The sequence below is a fragment of the Poeciliopsis prolifica genome, unplaced genomic scaffold (assembly GCF_027474105.1).
Source record: "Poeciliopsis prolifica strain line A6 unplaced genomic scaffold, Auburn_PproV2 SCAFFOLD201, whole genome shotgun sequence".
NCBI lineage: Eukaryota > Metazoa > Chordata > Actinopteri > Cyprinodontiformes > Poeciliidae > Poeciliopsis > Poeciliopsis prolifica.
Genome location: NW_026562576.1, coordinates 141,600 through 161,639, shown reverse-complemented (window position 1 = coordinate 161,639; position 20,040 = coordinate 141,600). Strand labels below are relative to the sequence as shown.

General features: G+C 37.5%; 1 protein-coding gene and 1 pseudogene across 1 annotated transcript; one reads left to right on the top strand and one right to left on the bottom strand.

Annotated features, from left to right (window-relative positions):
• Positions 1 to 1,640: 1,640 nt before the first annotated feature.
• LOC129356854 (choline dehydrogenase, mitochondrial-like) lies at positions 1,641 to 14,455 on the bottom strand. Its single transcript, XM_055026398.1, has 11 exons — positions 14,427 to 14,455; positions 12,194 to 12,299; positions 11,860 to 12,114; positions 11,487 to 11,717; positions 10,237 to 10,403; positions 9,691 to 9,842; positions 9,434 to 9,563; positions 8,313 to 8,447; positions 6,863 to 7,005; positions 5,131 to 5,233; positions 1,641 to 5,047 (listed from the first exon to the last, which is right to left on the bottom strand). Exons 2-11 carry the CDS (start codon positions 12,274 to 12,276, stop codon positions 4,629 to 4,631), a joined length of 1,818 nt encoding a protein of 605 aa, XP_054882373.1. The 5' UTR covers positions 12,277 to 12,299; positions 14,427 to 14,455; the 3' UTR covers positions 1,641 to 4,628.
• Positions 14,282 to 19,865, top strand: LOC129356857 (uncharacterized; annotated as a pseudogene).
• The last annotated feature ends 175 nt before the right edge of the window (positions 19,866 to 20,040 follow it).

The following is a 20,040-nucleotide window of genomic DNA, read 5'->3' as shown; positions in this document are numbered from 1 at the left end:
ACAATTACATCTGTGGAGAGAGAAGAGAACCACACAGATCCAGCAGGATGTGAGGCTCGGCTTTATTTGCTCCAGCTTTGGCCTGCATGTTCCGCGACGCACTGCCAAACTATGACAGCTTCAGGTCGACTTGCAGATATCGGCTCTGGGCTGTGGAAAGGCAATGTGTGAAATCAAAGGGCTTCTTTACTGATACGACCAAAACAAAGGGATTGCTGTGCACAGCTACACACACTTCACCACAGTAGACACACATACATAAACAATAGGGACTTTGGTATTTCATAACCACATTAAAATTTAAACTAATTATAAAACTATTTGTCTGGATTTGGATATGATTTTTTTGCCCCCCTAAGATTGGATAGTAGTTATGGGGGAAAACAACACAGAAACATATTTAGTGACCTGACCTGGTCCACATGTTTCAGTTAAAAAACGTGCTTTCAAAAAAAAAAAAAAAAAACACACATGAAAGCAACATGTGTCTCAGTAAAACTTAATATCCGACAAAAACTTTTACCACGCTGCAAAAGTCAGTGTGAAAAATAGGATGACGTGTAGCTGAAATAACTTGTATTTATCTTCTTCTTAAGCTGTTTTATAGGCCTTTTGGCCACTCTCCATTACATGATTAATGAAGCCCATCAATATTTGCAGAAAAATTAAATTATGCAATAACTTTTATAAGGTCCTGAAAGCATGCCAATCAACTTGAGGTCCGGACTTTGACTAATCCATTTATACTCATTGATTTATTGGAATCATCCTCCTGATTGCCTTCCTTTGTTTTAATGGTGTTAAGATATTCAATTGTATTCGGAATGATCCAAGATTTAGCAGCGACTTAAGTATCCAAGTACCGAGGCAACAAAATCATTACATCACGATGCTCAATAGTGGGAATGTTTTAATGTTACCATTGAATATTAAAACATTTTTCTACAAAAAGTCCTTTCTAAAGCGAACATTACTTACCTAAGATACAATATTGAGTTTTTTTAAGTACAAAAATAATCCCTTGTTGAATCAATGGGCAGACTACGAATTATTCATGAGGACTGACTGATGTCCTTCATTTTTTAGGATTACGTTAACACATTCTTGAGCAGCACAGGAAAGCAAACTGTTTGGAAAAACAAATATTGTGTCATGGTTTATCTGAGGTTTGGACAGACGCAATAAGAGTTTAGAGACCGTGAGTCAGAGTTTGTGTTGAACCAACAGAAAAATAATCCTGATATTTGAAAGCTTAGATTTCTAGCGAAACTGAAAATTTTCAAGTACTAAGATTTAATCAAGGGTGAAAGGAAAACATTTACTTAAATAGGTGCAGTTCATTAATGCTCTTTACAAACCTGTCCAACAGTAGTGAGGTGTCTTGGATTACCAGCCAACAGGACGTCAGCAGCTGTTTTGTACCAAACATCTTCCTTATTCAGTTTTTTATCAATTGCTGCTTGTAGAAATAACTTTATAATAAAATCAAAATATCAGCCAATGCTGCATGATGCTGCCACAGTCCAACTGTCAAATGTCATCCACTTACAGAAGAACACAATTTATAGTACAAGTATTTGAAGAAAAAAAAATCAACAATTTCGTTTTATCAGGAGATAAAGTGACAAAGAACACAAGGCTTGGTTGTGCAACTCAGCTTTATTTTTTCTACTTTGCCACTGCTTTACAGAGGTCTGTAAAAGGTTTGTAAAAAAACAAACAGTTTGTATAGTGTTTGTAAGAACTAACTTGAAGATTTCTGCTTTTCTACCTATTTGTGTATAAAACACTTTAAAAGTTGTCTTTATCTACTTTGTAGCAGAATATTAGTACCTTCTAGATTTTGTACCAACAGAAGCAACATCCTTGTTTTGTACATTTGATTTTTTTGCCTGAAATGATGATGCACCTGCTGATTTGTAATAATTGCTAAATAAAGAGGACAAGGTCAGGATGGCTTGTTGACAATCAATTAAAAAAATAAAAATAAAGAAAAGCTCTGATATATTAACATAAAACATAAAATTTTCTTTTCTGATTCACATGTTTATTCCTTCAGAAAAAAAGAAAACAGAAAAAATGATTAATGCATCATTGCACAACAGTGCAGTATAGTGTAAACAATAGCTGTCACAGTATGGATTTTTAACAAAGAAACACAATTTAACACAGTTAAGGTCATTGTAGAAAATAAGATCCATTGTAGCTTATAATACGGATTAATTGACTTCAGTCAATACTTAAGATATTAGTGAAGATATAAAAAAAATCACAACAAATATGCATCAACTTCGATCACAAATTTGTATCAACAATAAAATAATCTTAAAGGCACTATTTCTTTTATTGCATTTATGTTAAAACCTTAATTTTCCTTATCAGTCGTTTATAAATTTTATTAAGATAATCTATGTAATCACTCATAAAAACAATACAAGAAATGTATTTTATTTAACACATACTTGGGATTTCTAAGTTTTTAGTGTAGAGAAAAAAGGTGCATTTTAACATAATTTGCCGTGTTTGATATTTAGCTGTTGTTAATAAACACTCCACATGAATGTGCAGTTTAGTGCTCTGCATGTTGTGATACGGTCTGGAGCAAGTCAAGGAGAACTGCTGCTTTAAAGGGCAAATGTTGCATCTTTGATATTGAAAATGATGAAAAGCATTAAATCGCAAAATGAGTTTTCCACTGTTTTCCAAAGTGGATCAGAAATGCCAACACATTTTCCTGAAACATAAAAAGGACCTTTTGAGTCATGATCAGTGAAACAGGCACAGTCATTATGGAAATCTCTCAAGGCAATGACAGAGAAAATATTTTGTTTCTGACTTGAAATAAAAATGTGGAATGCATGCGTTTCCATTTTTTGGAGACTCAGAAAAACAACGTGGTCAGCATTTTTGCTGCAGTGCAGGAAATGTGAGCAAAAACTCTACGGAAGCAAACAGCGTTCTCCTCCGAAGCTTATAGAGCAAGTTAAGCAGCTGTAGTCCTAAATATAGATAATTTATGCTAATCTCCCCTGGATTTTCCATGCTGCATTAGGGTGGAGTAACTTGTTAGAGCCAAATAACATTTGAGAAAATTAACCTCAGTCGTTTAAAGTGTGCTTGTTGTGACAGGCTGTGACCTTACTGCAGCATAGGTGAACTCCTGAACAGAAGGACACAAACTGGTGATAAACTGGAAAAAAGTGAGACTTGTATGAAGTAAATCTTCACCTTTTGACTCAAATTGGAGCTAGAGAGTTACACTTTCCTACTTTTGTCTTGGATGCATATTATGGCATGTATTAATGCAACAGTTCTAAAAGTATCAGCACTACTCTTCTGTACCTTCCAGCTGCATTTTCTTCACTTTGTTCCCCACATATATAGTTTTATTTTTGAAATTAAATGAACAATTAAGAACAAAAAGAAGAACAGAGCCTTGAGACCAAATTTGTAGTGAGCAAGGGGTATAAAAATGCATTGAAATGAATTGAACACAATTGAGAAGGAAAATATGTAAAAATGGTATTTGCCCTAAAATGCAACAGCTGCAATCTAGAAAATAAAAAAAACTTTTGTACATTAGTGTAAAGAGATCTGCTAGTGCTAGAATCTGAAAAAGGCAGTTATTTTTTGGTCACAAAATCTTAAGTTTCTTCCTTTTATATGTGTTTTAAAGCTTTTGTTTTTTGAAGGAGGTTTAAAAAGATGTCCCTACGACTTATGTCAGAAAACAAGTGTCGTCCCACATTTGTTCAAATAGAAAATGCTGATGTAGGCAGCTTTGCAGGCCAATCTAATCAGCACAAATCTTTTTCTGAACATAGAAGCAACCGTGCAAGCACACTGGCTTGCAGTAAAAACGTCCCTTTTTTGAGATAAGGTTAACTCAAACAGAAACTAAAGAGCGATTGCCTTCCTGTTAACTTCAACAGTTTGCAAACAGACCTCTGAAAATGAGCTGAACTGAACAGCTGCAGGTTTGCAGGAAGGAAGCTGATCAGTAGACAAGAAGACAGAACCTTGCACTGTAACTGAACCTTCATATCAGAGGCATTAAATCATAATTAACGGGACAATAATATTTGAAGCTGAACCAAATGACTTATAGTCTGATTTTTGTTTTATTAGTGTTTCTCTGTAATACTGAAAACATTTCAAGCTGTGGATACGGTGAAATTGAGATGAACCATGCTGGTGCAAACGGCATTCCCCTTACGCCCTCATGTATTAGTAGATTTAAACAAAAACACTGAGCAAGTGTTCACTGTTGCTCAGTGTACAGCAGCACTCTGAACTTGCAGTAAATTGCATTTACTGCAATTTGAAGTAAATGCAAATTGCAAAAAGCAATTTGCATTTACTACACAGCTGCTATGCGGCAGGCTGTAATAATGTCTACTTTTAGAATGATGAATGATGTCTTAGCATGTTGGTCCCAACCGGCAGACTGCCTGCATATCAAACTTCATGCTAAATCCTTCACTTCAACGCAAAGGGCAATTTGTGGAGTTCAAAAAGAGTTTAAGCGAATCAAAAGTTAAACAAAATTAAGTCACACTTTTTGTTGATTAAATTCCCCGCTGCTCCCACCTCAGAGATCGTTCTAGTTAAATCATCGAATCGGCCGATCATCTCTGCGTTTCGAGCGTTGGGGGCTGGTACACAGGAACCCCGGGGTCCACGAGAGGAGGCAGACCCCTGATCATGTCGGCTGCCTTTTCTGCTATCATGATCGTAGGGGCATTCAGGTTCCCGCTCACGATGCTGGGCATGATGGAAGCGTCGACCACCCGCAGTCTCTCCAGACCCAGGACGCGTGCGCTCGAGTCCACCACCGCCGTCGGATCGGAGGCGGACCCCATTTTGCAGGTGCAGGAGGGATGGTAGGCGCTGTCGGCCTTCTGGCGGACGAAAGCGTCGATGTCGGCGTCTGACTGGACCTGGAGACCGGGCTGGACCTCAGGACCGCGGAACTGGTCGAAGGCACTCTGAGCGAAAATTTCTCTGGACAGTTTGACGCACTGCCTGAATTCCCACACATCAATATCTGCAAAGATAAGACAGAAAACGCACATGATTCTGTTTTATCTTCTGCTCTATTTCAGTCAAGCAAGCGACTTCGGTTCTTACCAGTGGAGAGATAGTTTGGCTGGAGAATTGGGTGATCTGTGGGATTGGGACTTTTCAGCTTCATCCAGCCAATGCTGGTGCTTCTCATCGGTCCAACATGAACCTAAAACATGAGAACACTCCTTATTTTTGAAGACTTTTACACTTTTAGAGATGTTGGCAGGATAGCAGAGGCTCCAGAAGATTAAGCTTATTAAAAAGTTTACTCATATAAAACCAGTCAATTAAGTATATAGTTCTTCACAACAATGGTAAGTAATACTGGGAATTTGTTATCAAGTAAATAACGGGCTAGAATAGCAAGTAGTACCAATACTTATTGTCTTGAAATGTCATGATCATTTAATAATTTTGTGATTTCATTTTTGGCTAACTGCATTATGTTAATGATACTATAAGGGACATACATTTAGGAAAATTTGTATTTTTTAATTAATGAACAGCAACATAAAATTCTGTAGCAGTATATAGATAAAATAATTCTCACAGTACCTTCTTCTACACATTTGTTTAAGAAAAAAGTTGGATAAAAGCCAATAGTATGATATGAATACACTGATATCGACAACACAACAGAAATATAGAAAAAATTGTTCATAAAGCCCTTAAGAAAGTATTTTTGAGTCACCTTTGTTGGCCCTATGCTGGTTTTCTCACAAGGAAACTTTACTACTAGGATTTTTTTCACAGAGATCTTCAGCAAACTCTTGAACCGTTCTGTTGACAGAGCTTGTAGGTCCTTCATGATCGCCGCAACAATCCAAAAATATTGGTATACCGTCGCCTGTAACTGCATGTAACCTCTATAGCAATACCATTTTGCCTTTAATTAACACAAAAGGGTGACCATATTCATTCTATATTCATATTTTACGTTTGTGGTACATGTAATATTTTTGAAACCCAGTATAATTGTATTCAGCTGGCTGAATATAGACTATAATATTTAATCAGTCTGCATCTCTGATCAACTTTTACCAACATTTTCTGTGTCTTGGAGTTCACTAGAAGGTGAACTGCTTTGATATGTTTATGTAAATTTGTGGCGTTATCACAGTGATAAATTCCCTCTTCTGCAAAGCAGGGAGAGTGAGGGGCAAAGTGAGCCTGCAAGATCGAGGAGCCAAGGAAGGACATGCCTTCTGCACTGACAGTGTTATTGCACTTATGAGCAGATGTTTTTAATATCAACATTATAAAGGCATGACATCACGGAATCATAATAAAAAAGTAAGCGCCTGATGTTTGGCATTGGCATATGGCATGAACTCTGGGGAAATTTCTGAAATTTACATGAGGTTTGGAAGAGACAACAGCATTGACCCAATACCAGTGTTCACTTGGTATCTATTTGAATCAAGCCCTACTTAAACAACTTCACCCATTTTAGGTAGTTTCACACTGTAGAATATGTTTTTTCATGAGTCTCTTAAATTATCTGCATGGGAAGATGGAGTTAACCCAAAGCTATTTCCCTTTGAGTAATTCTCTGGAAGAGAGAATCATTTCCCAAGAATTTTCTGTGAAGAGCCAGGTATTAATGTGACTTTCCATGGAACAGTAAAGGGAACACTACATGTACTACTTTGTCTCTTCAACTTTCTGTTGAAGAGACAAAGCATACAGTTTATTATTAGCAGTCTAAATGAAAGTAATGAATAAATTTGGGTGCACGGACTGCCCACAGTTTGGAGGAAGAAAGAGAAAAGAGCATATCTGTCATTTGTCGCACCTGATACGCCTCTATCTTTGAAGGAACCCGGCCATGGTCAATAACTTGTGAGGGCAGGAAATGAAACTGAATGTCAGGGTGTGTGACGTGAGGTCGACTCCGGATAAACCCTCCGCTCTCCAAGTGGGCTGTAGCTCCGTAGCCTGGGGGAAGAAGGTTGAGACAATAAAAAAATTTTAAAAAACCAATCACAACCTGATTAAAAAAAGTATGTCTACCAACTCTATGTCTGGCATAGCTAATGTTCCTAACTGCCAAACCACAGAGTTGTTTCCTGCAGTAATCAGTTGTCAATCAGTGCCGTTTGTCACTGCATAGAACATTTCCCAGAAACACCCGAGTCCTATTTGAGGCAAATTCTACAAATTGCATTGAGTAAAATAATTTTAAAAAAATGTTCCTATAAGGTATATATGTGTCTTAGTTTTATATATACATATAAACAAAATTTATATATATATATATATATATATATATATATATATATATATATATATATATATATATAGTGTATTCATTTTGTTGATCATTTTGTTGAAAAAACCCCCAAAACATTTAGGTAAAATAAAAATATTATAATGTTTGGAGACAACACAGAATGTTTCCCAACCCTGGTCCTCAAGGCACACTGCCCTGTAAATTTAGGTGCTTTGCTTCAGCACGCCTGATTTTAATTGGAGGCTAAATTTGGCTTCTAATAAACTTGACATCTGACTCAGGGTTTGTTTCAAGCAGGGGCACATCAGAAACAGGTGGGACAGTTCACTTTGATGACCTGTGTCAGGAAATGCTTCTATAAAATCTGTACATGCCACAGGGTTAATATGCTCTCACATGTATTTCTGCAGGGAATTGTAAACTCTTTGTAACGTAAAAGCACAAAGCAGTGTACCGCGCTAATGTGGAAAGAAAATGACAAAAATAATGACTAAAAATAATGGTTCAAAGTCATTTACAAATAAAAGTTTGAAATGTGTGACCCACAATTGTTTTCACCAGGTCTGGGCGATACGGCTGAAGAACGATACAAGGATTTCATAACCGTTGTTATCAATAAGTATTGGTTTTTTTTTAATACTTAAAATACTGCCAATGATAATTTGCTCTCCTTTTTGTTTATTCTAAGCAGGAGGAGAAACATGAATCTGCTGATGCAAAAGTCACATTAGAGGCTTGCCATAAGCCATACGGAAAACAAAGAAACACAACCTGGTCACGTGAAGTTGCCTAAATGGAAGGAGGAGAAAGCAAATTGTTTTTCAGATTCTTATTAGCACAAAATGCTGAAAACCGTTCATGATTTTAATTCCACTTCAGCATTAAGAACTACTTGTGTTTCGTCTAACATACGACTGCAATAAAGTTCATCAGGGTTTTGCATAATTGTAATGTGATAAAACAGTAAAAACGTCAGGGGATATAAATACATTTGCGAGGTGAATTTGTTTACCGGTGAAAAGAGTTAGCCACTCGAGGCCAATCTTGATCATGTGGAAAGGCTTCTGGGCCTTGTACAAGGTGATGGGCTGAGTGCACTGCTGCTGGACGTACAGCTCCAAGTGGTCCTGCAGGTTATTACCAACGCCTGAACAACACAGTGAAGAAGACAGAAGTTTATGTTCAGTTCAATCCAAATCCAATTAAAAAAATACTTCAATAAATATAACTTCATTACGTTTTTGCTGAAAGTCAGAATATGCAAGCTTGTTCAAAGAGTTATTATGCAGTGGACACTGGTGACAGTGGACAGAGAGGACTCTCAGTAGTGGTTTGTACTGCGGTGAATCTGAAGGAGCTTCTTATTCATTCAGTAAAAGTATTCCGAGCATTTCTGCAGCTGGCAGAACTTCAACTTGAGGTCTGAGGTAGCCTGGTAAAAACCAGACCCGTTGTCCTACGCTATTTGTCCTGTGCAGAGAGTCTGGGATCTCGACTATTGAGAAACGATTGCTTCCCGTTTTAAATTTCCTATAGTTAATGTTTGCCCCGAAGTATGAAATACGCCAGTTCAAGTCTATGAAGCTTACGGTAAACAACCATCCTCCGCTATGTAGAGAGAACAAGACACCTGTTAATGTTAATTCAATGTGTGGAAGCGAGGGCATCGCAGACTGTCTCCGCTGCCATTGCAAAAACTACAGGCAGACTACAATTCTAAAACAGCGCAGAAAATCAACGTCCTATTCACCACTTCTCCTTCTGCTCCCTGATTGGTCTGGTACAACATCTAGCAGAGGGAATCCAAGCGAGTGAGAGAAAGCCCAGACTGTGACGTCTTTATTTGAGTGGAGTTACACAGGAAGGCGACTTTGCTCAGTGCAGGCTAAGTCGGATGTGTACAAGGTGAGAGTAAAATCGCCTGTCGTGCTCCAGTGTTGCTGAATTTTTCAAACAAGAAATGTTTGTAAAGTTACAGTGGTTGTGCAACAACTGCCTCCTTCAGGAGTATGAGAACCAGCTACCAAGGAACGACAAGGTCAAAAAGTGATTCAAAATCCTGAACGCCTTAAGATGTAATCTCCATAAAATGTATACAGAGCAATGTCAACAGAGTCTTTAAACTTCACGCACCTGGCAAGTGCTGAATGACAGGAATACCGAGGTCTTTCAATTCATCTGCATTTCCCACACCAGACAGCATGAGAAGCTGAGGGGAATTGATGGCTCCTCCACTCAAGATCACTTCTTTATCTGCAAACACCTGAGTAATAATGAAAAAACTGAGTCTGTGAGCTGTTGTAAAAAAATGAAAAATGGTAACAATGATTTAAAAAAAAAACATCTTTTTTTTTGTCTACTGTATTACATGAGATAGTTGTGCTTCTTACTCTCTTTTTCTCTCCGTTCTGCACGTACTCCACCCCCACAGCACGCTTGCCATCAAACAGGATCTTGGTGGTCAAGCAGTGCACCTCTGTCGTCAGATTGGGCCGACCCAGTGCAGGTCTGAGGTAGGCACTGGCAGTGCTCCATCTCTTTCCTGAAAACATGTGTTTATTCAGACAAGATTTATTTGTGCAGTAAAATCCTGGAGATTAGTGGTGGTATCCACTTTTTCCACCCAGCTCAGCGCTCCATTTTTGAGAAGATACAATCCCCAAGTGAAAGATTTTGCTTTAACTCTAGATTAGAAGTTTGGCTTTCAGTTGTGGCCAATTTACTGATATTTCAGCATTGGCAATTAAAGCAAAACATACAAAAGATGAAATATAGGATCATATTTAACATTTTGCAATAATAAAATTGCAAAAAATATAGTTATTTTTTGTTAGTTCATTAATGCAGCTCCTGTATTAAGCCTGACCTGATCCCTTTAACTCTTCTTTCCATCATTTTTACTAAACCTCAAGTGTTTTCCTCTCTGTTTCTGTTACCTTTGTAGATGGTCATGTCCATCCAGCCAACGCCTTCCTGCTGGTATCCATTCATGTCATCAGTGAAGGGGTATCCTGCCTGCTGGCCTGCTTCGATAAAAGCGTTGTGCAGAGGATGGTTGGTCTTTCCTCTGGACACGTGAAGAGGACCGCTGCCACCTCTGTACCTGAAATAAAAAGATGGAAAAACAAAATATTACAATATCTCACAAATGCTCAGGAGATTTCAAACTCCAGCAGGAAGCGTGGGATTATCGTATAAGCACCTCTGCTACAATATGTTCATTAATGTCAGACAATTGTCTTATTAATGTTGATAATAACAAAGCTAGTTAGTGTAGCCCATGCACTCTCTCTGTACTAATTAAGATTCATTCACCTCAGAATGATAATAGCTTTAAGTTGGACATATTTACAAATTAGTTAAATTAATAGTTTATGCACAGTCCTGGGTTCCTCTATGACTGTGAATAAAGCCCTGTCATTTCAGATTCAGATTGAATATTTAGATGAATATTAAAAATAGAAGAATTAAACCAAACTGTGACATCACAAAAAACATAACCATGACCATCTACAAAGGTAAGCGGAGTTTCACATTTCCATTAGCAAAGACACATTCATACTCTTGAAAAACTTCTGTTCATCTTAAAATACACATAGACACACTTTGTTGTCATTCAATTAAAGTAAGCCCATTGCATCTCAAGTGTCCTCATGTACCTAGAATATATGAAATACACGCAGGAAAACTTCTTTCCATTGACTCAAGGTGACTTGACTTGTGGTGTTGAACTTTCTAAGAGGTTTGAAATGTATTACACTGTATTCATACAATCAGACTGAGTACCCTGATAATGTTTTCTAATCCTAAAAACTGATGGTATTGTTCAGACTATTTTCCCATTGCTGGTTCTATGACAGCAAAAATAAATTAATTAATGTCTGACAATTATGATTAAACACTATTATTTCATACCGTGGACTAGCACAGCTCCAATACTTGATGGAACCTATGTAGTGGAGTTGTCTTTTGATAACTTTTATTTTTAAATTAGTCTCATGTTTGTGTGGCTTTGATTGCGTCAGAGTAAAGATTTATAGCCAATAAAAGAAAAAGAGATGGATTTTTTTTTTAAAGCATTGACACTTTGTGATAAAAAAATCTTATCGCCCATTTTTAGACTCTGTCAAACTGATGCAAACAAAAAGTAATTTGCAAAATAAATAAAGCCATTTAAACTAAGTACCTATTTTCTCCCAGTTCATGGCTCTGGGCTTTTCTGAAGTAAGGCAGACAATGCTCATAGTCCCATCCCTCTGCACCCTCTCTCTGCCAGCGGTTGTAGTCCTCTGCATGTCCACGGATGTAAACCATGGCATTAAGTGAGGAGGATCCTCCCCAGACTCGACCCCTGGGCCAGTACAGCACCCTGTTGTCCATGTGGGCCTGAGGTAACGTGTGGTAGAACCAGTTATACCTGAAAAGGAGTGAAAAGAAACGCAGTAGGACAATTAAAAGAAGATTCTGAGCTCTGAATTATTATCAAGACAAAAGTTTATCAGTCACTGGCGTAAACTGAGGATGATCTAATTGCTTAAATTTATACTCAATCACTGTACTTGTCATCACAGAGGTTGTAGGTCAGTGCGGCTGGCATGTGGATTTTCCACGAGAGTCGGGAGCTTCCTAGCCACTTGTCCTTGGGTCCGGCCTCCAGCAGACACACGGACTCCTGGGCATCTTCTGTCAGGCGATTGGCGAGGACGCAACCCGCTGACCCTGCCCCAATGACCACATAGCTATAGGACGGCGTTTTCTGATTGGCTGCAGGTGAGGATGAAGCGTTCCGGTGAGAAGCTGAGGTAGTGAAACATCTGCAGTAGAGCAAGGGAGGTTAAAAAGAAGTCCTGTAAGTTTGGCCATTTCTCTTGAAAAAGTGCGACAAGAAAGCACCTGCCATCCTTTATGAATCTTCTCCAGGTTCCTGTCGCAAGTCTCTGGGCTCCTGCTTGGCCCATCATGGCCAAAAACGGCATTTTGGGGAAGCTTCCTTTATGAGCTGTACATTACAATGATGATTATTTAGCAGAGGACACAAGGTGAATGTAAAACTAAAACAGAGTTGAAACACAAGGTGAGGGTTTCTTCAAGTACAGACCTGCCAAATGATAAAACCAAATGAAGCATGGTTTTCCCATGCTTTTTCCTAACAGTCATCAGAGAGTAATAAATTAACTTGTTTTCTCTTTAATACCTTTGCCTATTGGTCTAGTATTAGAACTGTCATGCATTTTACTAAATGAATGACAAACCTCAAGCGTCACACATTTGTGACTAATGCTGAGCAATGGCTTCATCATTGTGGTTCTCTTTCAAGTTCTTATTTTTACCTTGTACTGACAATTATTTCACCATGTGTGATGCTGTGTTGCAAACAGGCTGAGTCTGCACTAAAATTTACAGCACCTGCAATAAACTGTCTGGTTTGCAAATATTTAATTCAAGAAAGAAGTTGCCAGGTTTGTTTATCCCAAATATCAGGGAGCTTTAAGCAAATGAATAGAGAAGCATGTCATGCAGTTTTGGACATATTTTAAGTACAGTAGTCGCCTCTGGTGCATTGTATGAGTCTCCAGTTTTTACTTATTCTGCCATTAAAGAAAAGAAAATTAGACTTTGACGTCTTGTAAGATTGCTCTGTCTGGGCCATTGCGTTTTTGTAGATGTAACATAAAGACGTCAGAATTTACAGAAAATATCGCAATTATAAATCAAATAACTGCACTGTGTGTTGAGCTGTTCATGCAGGCCTTTAAACACAGAAGAAACACTGCTACTTTGACCAATGAATGTACATTGGTCAAATGATACATAATGGGACTATTTCCCCATTACCAATCATTTTTAAAACCCAGGGTTTCACATGTTTGACGTAAGGGCTGACTGTCAGTGCAAAACTCCTTTATCAGCAAATCTTAGTGTTATCACATTTGGTCATTGACGTGAGGTACATTTTAAAGCACTTCTGTTGTAAATACTTCCCTTTACAATGAAATTTCCCTCAGAATTTACCACTGGTTTTTCTTTAGGTCAGCTGACTCTGACTGATTCCAGTTTTTTTTCTAAATAGTCAAACTTTAGGAGGGGGGGGGGGGGGGGGGGGGTGCTGCAGCTTCTTTGGGTGATTTAAATGTTTACAACAAAAATAAATGAGACTTTTAAAGATTATTCCTCAAAAATAATCCAAAGCAAACCTTGATGAAATTCAAGTAATGTCTATGCTTTTGGTTAGGATCAATGTAAAGACGTATATTTCAACCATTCATAGATATCCTCATTTAATTCCCATTTCAATGGCAGACATCATTTTGACTGAAATCTAATGTATGTCAGTTTTGATGCATTTTATTGATATTTTTTGTTAGGTGGAGCATCTCTAGCAGCTCCTCTATTTTAATATACAAATGTAAACAACATTCACCACTAATATTCAGCGAAAGTTCAATAACTGACCGATGGGTACTTCTTGTTTGTCTTTTTAATCTAAACATGATTAAGGTAACAATTGTAATTGCATTAAGTTAATGCGATGCGCGCAGACCTGTTGCTCTGTTCGGACATGGCAACACAGACTGACTGCTTCTATTTACAGCTTTTAGTTCAAAGGTGGCGGTGAAACAGTTCCTTTCCTGAGAACTAGTGTGCTTTATTTTACAAACTATTTGCTTAATACTCAATAGCAGCTCCACTGATAACATGAATGTGCAAAACCACTTCTTCCCTAAGATGCAAACTCTCCTGTTTAAAGTTTTGCAGTTTCCACTTTTGCTCCTAAAGGTTACTTTTACGACATCTATTCTTTAGTCCTACATAATCGATCGTGTATTTGACAAACGTGGATTTTTTTTAAAGGATTAAAATAAAGCGCTTTACAAATATTGTGTGTAAAGTCCTTGTGGCTGCATCATCGTTAGTTTTCCAGATTAAACTCCTAACTTTGCTCAGAGAAGCTGAGGAGCAGCTCGTTAGCCGCTCAGCTCGATGTTGAGGGAAAACCGCTGCATGTCGCTTCAGAGACTCCGTTCAGTCGAGCTGAAGCAGAGCGAGACACGTTTCCTACCCACCTACATGAAAATGCGTCATTTTCTGTCATGTTTAAGTTTTTTCATGTGTATTTTGCTCTTACCTTAGCTCTCGACTGCAGCTCTAGAGGGGGGGTGGGGGGGTCAACAAATGTGAGTGGGCGGGGTCAACAAATGTGAGTGGGCGGGGTTAAGTCTGCTGGTCTTTCCCTCGTTCTGCACAGTTTTGTCACAGGGCTCGTTAAGTCCGCAGCGGGCATCAACACGGGCTCCTGCAATCTTTATTCATGCTGATTTTCTTTCTTTCTTTTTATTTTTGAATGTTCTAGATCAGACAATGATCATGTGGCAAACTATAATGTTTTTCTCTCTGCTTTGTGGTTTCTCAGGGGACAGCCCCACGACATAGTAAGTTATCCATCATTATACCCACTGTAGATAAATTTGATATTGTCTGAGAACATTGTGTCTGAAATTTTCTCACAGAAAGTTGAGTGTGCGAAGACTTACGGTAAGCCCAGTGTTTTTATTATTATTATTATTATTATTATTATTATTATTATTATTATTATTATTATTATTATTATTATTATTATTATTATTGTCAGCTATAGTCTTTGCCATAACTGGCAGCAAATGTTGTACATTGCTGTGGGTGAATTTTAGCCCATTAACTATTTTACAGAAGGTAATTCTTGTTTATGATTATGCTAAACAGTGTCAGTGTCTTAAAGATGCCACAGTGAGAAGTGACACATGAAAAAATATATCCTTTGTGTCCTCAGTCCTATAATACTTTCCTAACTGTTCTGGGGATTATCTAAATATTGTCCTTGGTCCTTTGTTGACCTCTTGGATGAGTTGTTGATGGTCCCGCCACTGCCCATGTTTTCTCCATATCTCTCATTGAGGTTTCCCAACGCTAGAGATCTTTAGGCAATTTTTTGATTGTTCTGATCAGGCAGCACTCAGGGTAGAAAAATAAATTTCCCTGGAAGTTGTTGATAAGTAACATGAATTTTAAAACTTCGTTTTGTATCCACTCAGGTCATCTTTGTCTGGTTTATTTTTTTTGACCATTTGAAACAACACGACTTCAGCGTCACCTCCAACGAATCAAAAAAAAAATCTACAAAAAGACCAAACAAAAAACCCCAAACTTTTTAATCCCGTTGCAAAATAAATGACATTAATTAACAAAAACCAATAATTTAAATGTTGATTATTATGCAAAGCTAAATAGTTGATATCCACTCTGAAATCTAGTTAATCTAGTTTCTAATAAAAGTTACACATACAAAGTAGCATGCGTTTTTTATTTTGCTAATCCCACTGATAGTAATTACCACCAGTAAAAGGACAGTAAAAATTGTTGGCTCGTCATAAAAACAAAATCAGTTATGTGTCACTGACTTCACATTATATTATGAAACTAAAAGTTTTCAAAACCCCAGCACAGTCTGCTCAGGTGAGCAGGTTTGGAAAACAGTGTAGACATAAAAATAATGTCTACATATATTTTCACTGAGACCTCTATAAATGTACTACAAACCTTCATAATTATTACACTTCACTATGTTCTAGCTTTTCCCACAACAGCCCTAAATGACAGTCCATCTCAGGTGGCAGGCCTGAAAGTGGAACTGGTGACGGTCGGACATGAAAGAAAGCTGAACATAAGCTGGGCGATCAACATTGATGGTAGGAAAAACCATTCTTGTTTTTGATGTTACGAACCGTCACCTCAAGACAGATTTAAAGATGTAGGTAAAGATTATATGAGTCAACATTTTAAATGACAAATTACAAGACTGTCCACTCCACTATGTACACTGTGTGTTGGTAATGCATGTGTACAGGTTGTGTGCTGAAGGCTTCTTAGCCTATCAGAACATATCAGAATGGATGCATTCATGAAGGGTTTTTGTTTTGGGCTGATGTTTTTGAAGTTACTTGGAGATGTAAAATTTCCCAGATGATCAAGTATTTACCTATCTGCCTTTGCTGTCACCTTAAAGTCAATGAAGCCCATGTCTATCAAAGTTTCTAACGCCTTGTAAAGACAAGATTGGAATTAAAAATGACACTCAATTATAGATGCTCTTTTTTCTATCTCTATGAAGAAATAATAATGTGAACCATCAATTCTAACCATGTTTATAAACTGTTTTTTCTTCTCTAGCTAGTATTATTCACCTGAATGGCACAAGGGTCATTGCAGGAACATTAACTCACATCTGTCACTACAAACCCCCTTTGACTCAAGCAAACCTCAGTGGATTGGAGAAGGTACAAATGACTTACTAAACTATCTGATATTTATTTCAAACAACATGATCACACACTGTAATGATGGTCCAACTATTTTATTTTTTTTTTTGCATAATTAAAAGTCCATACTAAAATATATATATATATATATCTTCTGTATCACCTACAGGAATGGTTTTCTTTTTTAGTTGGCGTCAATTATGGTTCCTACCATGTCACCGTTTATAATGAGCCTTTACCTCCAGATGGAAGTAGCCCCACAATACTATCAAAGCCTTTTTCGGTACCTCGTCAAACAAACAAGTAAGCAAATCCTTTCAAGAATGTATATCAGCAACTTTAACTGATATACTGAAGAATAAACGAAACAAAAAGAATGTTTTTTTTTTTAAACTTAACGTGCCACTAATTCGTTAGATAAAATACTAAGAAAGAAATGCTGTGTCTGTAATTTTGCAAACAAAAACAAAATAATTACCATATTAAAAATCAAAACCTGACATACCATGAATGTTTGAACCGTTCTCTCTTTTTGCAGCAACTGTTACACCAAGTACTACAAAGGCAACTTTGGGTAAGCAAATCAAGTGTCAAGCTCAGCAAAAGTTAAATCTTTTGGAAAAAACATTCTCATTTTAAATGACCAATAATCCTTACAGCCAAGAAGACCCCATTTCTATACCTAGCTGACAACACAGCATATTAAATACACATTTCATGTAAAATTTTAAACTTTACTCTATTAGGGTAAATAATAGCTAGGTATTTTGCAACATATAAATAATACCTCTACGTTGGATAAGCATTTTATTTATAGCAGTGTTTACTACACTGCTATAAATACCACAGCCCTCTCTGTGGTTTCCCTGCTTTTACACACCTTCCTTTTCTTCTTATCCTTCTCGTTCATCTCATTCATCTTGTTCTTCTTGTACTACTTATTGGCTGGTGCATCACAGCCACTATTTGGAGTGTGGATCAGGAAACATCTAAAGCGTGCTGGGCAGGTGCCTTGACAGTCAGTGTTAGGAAACACTGATTTTATCGTTTAGAAATCTGGAGAATGTTTATTGCTTTTTGTTTTCTGTTGCAGAGTCTATGCCAACAACACCGAATAATGAAGTAAGAAAAATTTATTGTATAACTATCAGTACAATTCAAATATGTGTTTGTTTTTTTATTTGCTTGGCAAACATCACTAATCTTTCAAACATGTCTTTGAAAATGACCATCAGAAAAAGATATCCTTCAATAGTTTGCCAATCACACCAGACTGTTATAGCAACTTAACCGACTGAAAATCAGTTTTCTGTGTCTTGTTTTGACTGGAAACCAGAATTTTGGCGATGTTTTAAGATGATAGTAGGCTCAGTATCAAGCATTATGCAGTTATTAAAAGTTAGGTCTGAGTTCAAGACAACATAAATTCTTCTTGCATAATTTTTTTGCATTTTAGGGGGAAATAATAAAATTAAAAAAAAACAATGACTGATGATTTTTGTTCATCCACATTTATAATTACCAATACAAGGTTGTTTACCTTTGCTGAATGTGACCTGAACTGGTTTAGCACAATAGACAATCCCAAGAACAATTTTTCGAATCTATCAATTGGTATGAACTACATCAAATGCATAATTGAGATCAAATAACACTATCGCAAATGTTTCAATCCCAGCTATGTGGACACTTCACTTGTTCTAGTGTTTGTCATGCCACACTGTCTCAATTATTAAATATATTTTTCTTCTTTTGCAGTACGAAAAGAAGAAGTTAAGAACATCAACATAATCGCTTTTGGAATTGTGGCCTTGTTGATAATTTTGATTTCCTGCTTTGTTATCTGTAAGTAAAATGTATATTTATACCTAATCTGAGCTTGGATTAAACCACTGAAAGTAATAAACAGCTATCGATGTTGAACGTCGTCATCCCAGTTTGCAAACATGCTCTTCCCTTGAAGAAGGTTTAGATTTCTCAGTATCTTTAAAACTCTAAAACACTTTCCACCTAAAATACATTTGTCTTTCTGCAGCCTTTTTCAGCAGACTTGCTTTACTTGGCTCACCGTGAAAGCATACCTTAGCCCCTTGGATTTAAAATTTTATAAAGTACTGATTAATGACATGCATCAGCACCAAATGTGTGCTTTGTCTACATCAGTGCTCTAAGTAAATGCCTCTTTTTGTGGGTCTCCAGATAAGATGTTTTCGTCGTACTCTGCGTTTGAAATCCTTCCCGAGGCCCCCATGACTCCAGTATCGGTGGTTGTGGTGTATCCTTCGGTGACGCCGGCCTTTCAGCGGGCGGTTGTGGCGCTGGCTGAGTTTCTGCAGTGGCACGGTGGCTGCAGGGTGGCGATTGATATGTGGCAGCAGGGACAAATTGCAGAACTCGGACCGCTGCGCTGGTTAGCGGAACAAGTAAAGCTTGCGGACCGTGTCCTGATCATCTCCCCTAAGGTGGAAACTCTTTTGTGTTTCTCTTTTCATTCCTTGACTCTATGTGTGTGTTTGTACTAAATGTTTTTTTATGTCCTTGTAGCCCTCTTCTATGCCGGGACCCTGCACCCCCACCAGTAACCTCCTAAGACATCCCATCCCAGCTGCAACTGGTGACCTTTACCCTCTGATTCTCAACATGGTGGCCAGTCACGCCAGGAGTGCCACTGAGCTGGCCAAGTTCTGGGTGGTGCAGCTGCATGCAGATAAAGACAAATGCTTGTGTGCCGCTGCCAGAGCTGCAGATGTGCAGGGCTTTCTGTCTGATGAAAGATTTGAACAGACTCTACAAGAGCCTTCATTCCCAGAGGAAGGTTAGGAAGAAGATATCATCGCTGTTGTTCAAGCATAAGATTTTGTACAGCCAAAACAGCACAACAAAATTGAGGGAAGCTGTAGAAATGCTCAGTGCAAAGAAGGCTGATATATCTGACAGGACCCTAAATAAAGATCTTTGTTGAAAGGGTTAATATGAATCCAGATAAATATAGGATTCATATTGAATTTTGTCTGTCTGTGTTACTGTTTTTCTATCTTTTCTAACACATCAACCTCCTAGTTAGCATTCATTCAATGTTTGAATAGCATTATTTTATAAAATCACATAGGTTAATTTCCAAAAGAATGTACTATGAACATGACCTTCAGGTACATTGCTGTCATTGTTATTGTAACAAATATATCCTTGACGTTTACTTAATAACTTGTATAAAGTAATGTATTTTAGGAGCTGTTCGTTGTCAGTTATTTTTCTCAAAGTTATATTTTGTAAAATTCTTAGCAGACCTTTCTACGTATCTAGACTGTGTTTTATTGGGACTTGTGATGGGCAACACCAAGTGATACATAATTTTGGAGCAGAAGAGGAATTGCATGTTTGTCAAACATTTTACAAATAAAGCATTGAAAAGAGAGTTCTGTATCAGTATTTAACTTTGCTTTGATG

What these genes read in the sequence shown, in the direction of transcription:
- LOC129356854 (XM_055026398.1), bottom strand. Translation starts at nt 12,276, where the DNA reads ATGCCGTTTTTGGCCATGATGGGCCAAGCAGGAGCCCAGAGACTTGCG. An exon ending in TACAACCTCTGTGATGACAA is followed by an intron (nt 11,718 to 11,859) that starts GTACAGTGATTG and finishes ACTCCTTTTCAG; the next exon opens with GTATAACTGGTTCTACCACA. An exon ending in GCCAAACTATCTCTCCACTG is followed by an intron (nt 5,048 to 5,130) that starts GTAAGAACCGAA and finishes TTATCTTTGCAG; the next exon opens with ATATTGATGTGTGGGAATTC.